This window comes from Siniperca chuatsi, linkage group LG24 (genome assembly GCF_020085105.1).
Source record: "Siniperca chuatsi isolate FFG_IHB_CAS linkage group LG24, ASM2008510v1, whole genome shotgun sequence".
NCBI lineage: Eukaryota > Metazoa > Chordata > Actinopteri > Centrarchiformes > Sinipercidae > Siniperca > Siniperca chuatsi.
Window position 1 is genome coordinate 10,101,083 of NC_058065.1, and position 7,272 is coordinate 10,108,354.

The 7,272-nt window shown below is 39.7% G+C and overlaps 1 protein-coding gene across 7 annotated transcripts in view; it reads right to left on the reverse strand.

Annotated features, from left to right (window-relative positions):
* Positions 1 to 6,655, reverse strand: part of pard3ba (par-3 family cell polarity regulator beta a) — a 153,419-nt gene extending 146,764 nt beyond the window's left edge. For 3 of the 7 annotated variants that reach the window (XM_044187788.1, XM_044187789.1, XM_044187787.1), the window contains exon 1: positions 6,135 to 6,655. In XM_044187788.1, coding sequence (XP_044043723.1) covers positions 6,135 to 6,290 — 156 coding nt within the window. In that variant the 5' untranslated portion in view covers positions 6,291 to 6,655. The remainder of the gene's footprint in view (positions 1 to 6,134) is intronic. The other 4 variants (XM_044187793.1, XM_044187791.1, XM_044187794.1 and 1 more) reach the window with 3 other exon arrangements.
* Positions 6,656 to 7,272: the final 617 nt, after the last annotated feature.

Sequence of the window (7,272 nt, forward strand, 5' to 3'; positions counted from 1 at the left end):
CTCATCCAAGATTACTGAGGACGGCGCTATGATGACTGGGACTTTGTTGACTGATTGTAATGTTTAGCAAACGTAAAAATTCAGCCAACTTGTACATGGTTGTTTACTAAAATTAACGTTACTGTAAAAGGTGCAGTGACTTAAACTGGCTTTTATACATATGTATTTATACTATGTTAACAGACAACTTCAAGTTCTGGTAAACAGGTTTATTTTTTCTGTTGTAAAACTACTTTTAATGGAAAAATGCCAAGGTGTTGAAACATAAAACTAAAGAGTTGAAACAGACTGCTTAAGCTAGACCACATTGTGGTAAATAGGTTTATATTTTTTATGTTGTGAAACTGCTTTGCGTGTGTAAAAATGCCAAGGTATTGGTACTGGTATCGGAAAACACCCAGCCCTAAGAGAGGCCTTACAAAGAAAGACTGCGTTATGAGCATTTAAGTTAATTATACAGTAGACCATGGGAAAATTAACTCAAGGTTCACTTACTAGCTTTTTCAAGAGCTTTAAACTTCATCTCATGGTCTTCATCAACAGATGGATTGTGAGATGTGTTTGAAAGCACGGGAAGAAACTAGCAAGTGGACATTGAGTAAAGATTGTTTTGTCAAACTATGTTCATTATGGTTAGTATTGTTTCATTTTGAACACAAAGACTCATCTGAGACACATACTGTATATAAAAAGTCAGATAATAGGCCTAAATTCTGATGGTTTAAAAGCTCAAAACTCAAATTCAAAAAAAGTTTTGAATTTTAACTCAAATACAATGCATGCTGGGAAATATGGTAACAAGATAACAATGTTTCTAAACAACTTAATTTGATGAGTTAAGTGCACAGTTGGACATTAAGTTAACTAATCATTCAGGGCCTATTTCCAGAAATATAAATAATCATAAATGGTGTGTTTCTTGATAATTTTTATTTGAAAATGTTTACTATAGAGAGAAAATAATGTTGAAACCAGCGGAGTATACAGCTGTAGTCAATACATCAGGGCAAAGCATTTACACTTCACCAGAAAAACTGGTCCAACCTGAACGGCTGCCGGCATTCTTCTGCTTCTCGCTGACACTGTTTATGTGTGAGAGAGACTGTGTGTGTGTGTGTGTGTGTGTGTGTGTGTGTGTGTGTGTGTGTGTGTGTGTGTGTGTGTGTCTAACAGCAACAGCAAAGAATGGCTCTTTTGCGATGACATCACATCACCAGCATTAAGACACACACCTAAATGAAATAAGAGGCATTAGTGTGATTTTCGGGGAGAAGGATTAATTCACATCAACAACCCCTAAGTGTTAATTAGCATCGCCTCTGCAGGCCATGCTTAAGCACACCTGGCATACTTGTGCTTCTGTTTTCTCAGCCAGAAGTCACCAGGCTCGAGGAATCGCGCTTTCCTCTCTTTCTGCCTAGTGATGAAAAGGGATGAATGTATGACACTTCAGAGGGAAAATAATCAATACAGAGGAAAGAGGGGAGTAAAAGAAAAAGAGACTCTTCTGAAGTCCCTCATTGTCAATGCCTGGTAATTCCCCTTTGTATCCTGAACTGTTCCCATGAAATAAAAAACAAAAGGAGTCGGGAGTCAGTCAGTCAACAGCGGAGGAGAATTACCATGACAGTTAGAAGAGTAAATTCCCTAAATTACACCATTAAGTCCCCCACCATTTAAAGTGATATCTCTCCTTCTTCTCCCTCTCCCCTCTCTCTGGTGAGCAAACATGACACCACTCGAGAGCGGTGAAGCGCCGGGGCGATTAGTGAAGCTAAATTCAGTGGGGCTGCAGCGGTGGTGGTGGTGGTGGTGTTGGGGGTGCTATTTCACACTTTGATCCTCAGAAGAATGTGTAATTACACTGCAGGAAGACGGTGTGGATTTAGCCGTGACAAAAAAAAAAAAGTCTTTAATGAACGTGTCAATGAGGAGGTGTCTTCGAGTTGGATCCATCGGTGCGAGTGAGAGGACAGAGACAGGAAAGCTGTGAAGAGCTTTCTCTCTGAAGGAAGAAGACAGCCAGAAATAGAGACAACTTGACCTTCACCTACATTCTACACTAACCAAGGGCAAAACTTACCCCTCCAAAGAAATATATTGAGTTCAATGGTAACACTTTACTTTAACCCTTCCTATTTAGCATTTATAAGCAGTATAGAATCATAAATGGTATATAAAAATGGCTTATAAACAGACTATTATGTACTTATAAGCAGATATAAGGACTTTTAACCCTTTGTGTTCTCAATCGTTTGGTAGAGGCCATTTTGAATTGTAATATCTTGTATCTTGTTGAAAAATTTGCTTTACTTAACTCAACCTGACTGAAGTATTTTAGGCCCAAAAATCCCCAGGGTGCACTGCAGTTTTCAGAACCACACCATGTTAGGCGGCAAATTGGCACCAGAAAAAAAATAATAAATCACGCTTGCAAGTAATTATATTTTTTGTTTAGTTTTAGTGGGCTTACAGACGAGAATGATGTTAATTCAACACATAAGACAGTATAACAGTTAGAATCATATAGGCTAGTGATATTGTATGTCTTCAGTAGTTTTAAACACATTTCTGAACAGTTTTAAATCTGCCTGCGAAAATTGTAAGGATATATTTTCTTTACTCAGATATTTTTTTACTGAGGGACAAGAGTTCTCCACTAATTTAATGCATATTCATAAAGTTCAGGGACTTGCAATTTGAAAAATGAACCATCAAAATTACTAGTGTTTATTAACCATGTATTAATTGTTTATATACTGCTTATAAATGCTGAATGAGGTAGTTGCTAAGTCAAATTGATTTTAAAGATGAATTACAAATTTTATCAATTTTTAAACAAGCTGCACAGTAGCATACACTGAAATCAGGTATGGTGGCATTTTGACTGAAAAAAAAAAGGTCATGATGACTGGGATGCCCAAGCTAAAAGTCACATGCCAGCGGGCGTCCGCCCTGCTACAGTGCCCTTCAGCTAAACAGTGAACACCTTCTAGCCTCAGGATGCTGCTCTGTAGCTATAGTTATTTGAACTGAGGGCGTATTTTCCTTTAGGGATAATTAGAGTTAACACACTATAAATTTACAGTACACATTTACAGCGGTAGCAGAACGCAAACTATTTCCCTGAACACATTTGACAGCAAGCCTGGTCCACAATCCAATGACATAAACAACCTAAGGAAGAGAAACATTAAACTTTAAAAAATGCCTTTTGCATACCTGAGTTCTGACGCACCCACACACACAACTCCTCTCACTCCTACATACATGAGAAAGAGGGCAAAGTACTTTCAGCTTGTTTAGTGCACTGTCAGGTGTCAACACAGAGTCGGTATAGGGGCTGTAATTTGAACTGAACCTGCACAGACAGACCATGAGACAGAGAGAGACAGCTACAGTACCTGGCTGTTTCCCCTGAGAACTCCCAACACTCACAGTCTACATGCTGGTCCCCCAGGCTATAGTCCTATACTAATACAGTGATCGAGAAAAACAGGAGGTCAGTCAGCAGTTATTAAGACTCTTCACTCCGGCAACTGTGGGCTTTGTACTTCATCACAGTTTACAGCAAGAGGGCTGAAATTATGAGTCGAAATTCATCCACAACAACTGTGATAATTGATTGGCATTTTTGCTTGATAAATGACTTAAATGATCAAACACTTGTTGCTTCCAGTGTGTAAAATGTGAGAATTTGCTGCTTAAAATCTTGTAAGTGGAATACATTTGGGGTTTGTACTGTTAGTTGGATAAAACCAGCAATTCAAGATGTCAGTTTGGGAAATTCTGATGGATTTTTTGGTATTTTATAGACTAAGCATCTAATTGAAAATAGTTGTTAGTTGCAGTACAAGAGTTTTTCGTTATTGAGTAATTATATGGATGACAGTTGGAGGCAAGTTAAGATTTCATTTAAAATTAAACAAATATATCTACTATAACATGTAAATCTTAACACCTTTGGTGCAAATCTTTACACAACTTCCACAAGCTTGTACTTCCTTAATCAAATGCCACAATTAGCAGTGATCGGATAATGTGTGAAAACTATATGGGGAAATCTTTTATCAGCATCATGATAGCACATATACTAATTTTTTACAAATCACACTGTATAATGAGCAGTAATTTTCTGTATGCAGTTAGTTAGAGGCTTTGTCAGTTAACAGAACTGTTTTCTCTAACAGTAGAGATGAAAGCAGCTGAACACATACAGAGTCACAGCTGAGATCACATTAAAACAAACTGCTAATTAGGAAGGTCTACACACCATTACTGCAATGCACAGTGAGACTTTGCAGGATCCTGCTCACCATTCACATGGCTATAGAGCAACACACACAAACACACACCCTCAGTGATTAAACCCAGGTTTTTGACACTGTTCCTGCTGTCAGCGGTGAGGCCGGAGAGTGGAGAAATGTGTGGTTAATGTCGGCGCTAAGTGGACTCTGCTGGCAGGAGCTGCCGGCTCATCCGGTCAGATCTATTCGGCCCTCTCTGGCAGCTACAGAGGCGGACTGTCCTCATGATGATCTGCCTCTATTAAGAGAAGGCAACAGACTGCTGAGTCAGCGTCTAGCAACAGCACCTAATTAACATGCTCTGTGAAAAGCAATCAAGGGCCTGGTGCATTCTAATCATACACTCACATTTAGCCTACTTCAGCTGAGAATCAACAGGGACCGCTGGGCAGAGTGGGCACGGCTGTGGCTGTCAGTGAAGCACAGACATGACAGCTCAGGGGATACTGAGCAAGATAAGGTTCTCTATGTGTGTGTGTGTGTGTGTGTGTGTGGCCATCTAGGTGTCGGTGTGTGCTTACTGAGTGGAAGCAATCCATCCAGCCATCCAGCCACCCAATCGGTCCTTCCATCCCTGCTTCCGCTGCCTCTCGCATCTCCACAAGCCAGCCTCTCGCCTCGCCGAGGGGGAGGGTGCGTGGGCAAGCTGAGGGGGGACCAGCCAACCGATAAGACCGCGGCCTGTCACCAATCCTAATCCCCAATCACTCACAGGACAAAGCCTCCTGTCTGTGGTGCACATCCCCGACTGCGGCCACATTGACGACATCAAACAGTAAACTTCCACCTGCCCGCTGAGATACCAGAGCTTAAACAGGGAGCTATTGTACAGGTAGACAGCCGAAGCTGCAGCCAGCGCCACTCACATCCACACAGAGACGAAACACACATCAGCACCCTATCACACTAGGACAGCATGCACATACAAAGCTGCTGATTAATACAAAGGTCAGCTCGGCAGAATGATTTATGTTCAAGTGATTGCAACATCAGGGAGCAGAAAGAAAAATCTCTATGTGGGGCATTCAAAACAACACAGGAAAACAACACTCTACACCAGTGGTTCCTTAAGTCTTATTGCTCCATTAGTTATTATCAGTTTGGTTTGGGATGTTCAGTGCATGCCAGTTGTGTTTCGGTGTCTCCCATCAGAACAGGCATGAGCTTGGTGCATCCAGATTTGTTATGCATGGAGGCTGAGAGCAACCAGAAGGAACTTCCAGTTGAGGCATGTGACAGTCACACCCCTTTCTCATAAGCCAAAATGTCCTGCGGCTGCATTGCATTCTGGTCTACTGAGGCAAGTTGGTCATCTTCTGTGAAGGATTCTTACTGTGTGATAGACAGAAGCCCTTGCTCTTATATTAACTAAAATGTTTACCACTCATCTTGACAGATGAAATGTTTATTCTCTTATAGAAAAATCCAACTGAAGTTGCACTCTGCACCACCAAAAGAAAGTACAACCATAAATGCAAGACAAATTACCATTAGCTGTTTGTTTTGTGTGTCAAGTTTTATTTATTAGCCACCACAAGGAGAGGCTGTATGAAGATTTAAATATTTAAAATAAAATTTAAACGTTTAGTTAACCAAACTCTACTTCATTTTAGTCACAAAATAAATAATTAGCTCAATGCAAATATAACTTATGTCTCATTTAAGCTAGTAGCTAGCTCCAATGTTGTGATCATAACCACAAAGTCACGTGACCCACACCTCAGCCAAGTTATCGGCGCTAGCTCTTACAAAATGTGAAGCATGAGTGGAATTAAACAGCATTTTCTGCGGGCAGGATAAGGTGAACATGGTGTGATGGCAACGTACCGAGGGAATGAAGTATGTGACGGTTTTAGGCGTATTTACCTGCTCCAATATCCTGCGGTATCTCCGCGTGGCTTGGTCCATTAAATCCCGGACGGTCCATCCAGCTTTACAGGGAACCACCACTGCGGTGTCCCCGAAAGTTACTGTAACTTTCATTGTAGCTGTAAATTCAAATGTTTTTAGTTAAGGAATTAATCCAAATTTCGGTAGTCTCTCGACCTGGAGCTGCTCCCTGTTTGACACGAAGAAAAGTAGCACCTGTCTGTCGAAACTGGAGCAACAGGTGTCTCAGGTCAGGATGAAATTACGATGTAGTCACTTTTCCGCCTTTAAACCGGTAGATAAAATCTTAGAAGACATCTTTTTTTCCGTCATATAAGTTGGAGAAAAACGGTAAAGTTAGCTACAGCCGCAGAGTGTGATTTTCTGTCATGTTGAGCTGTCCGCTGATAACCTAACAAAACAAACTGAGAGGAACCCGGAAGAAATCACTGCGGCTCTGGTACTCCAGGAAATTACATTCCCACTGCCACTCCACCACTCTAATAATACTTTATTAATGTCTATGTCATTATGTTGAAGTTTTTTCTATTCATATTAAATGCAGTTTCCAAAGTTTTTTTTATGTTTGACATAGTTTTAATACAAACAAATGATAGACACTTTTCATTAAATGGAACTAAAAGACTATCTTTCCTTTTTTTTCTGTTCCTCCTTTTGCCTTTGTTTTTTCATATTTTATATAAATATAATACACCCATTTTACATATACAAAATAAGAGCAGAAATGAAAAGAATACAAAAGTTTAAAAAAGAATGACAAAATAGATATATAAGTGTTGTGGCAATACAAGAGTGGAATCAGTGCAACTCTGAACCCTTTTTAATTCACTGACTTGGAACATACTAAACAAATATGTATTTTTTTCTGTAGAAATATAAAGTAACCATGAAATCACAATTTGGCATATACTGTATACATATTTTTATATTATTATTATTGTTAAAAAACACTAAAACACAATACAAAACTTATTCAGTCCTAGAACTTTTATTGGAGTTGATCCCATAAGACTCCTGTTGGAGTAAATCCTATAGGACTACTGTGTATTCTATAGGACCGTTTAATTTAAATGGG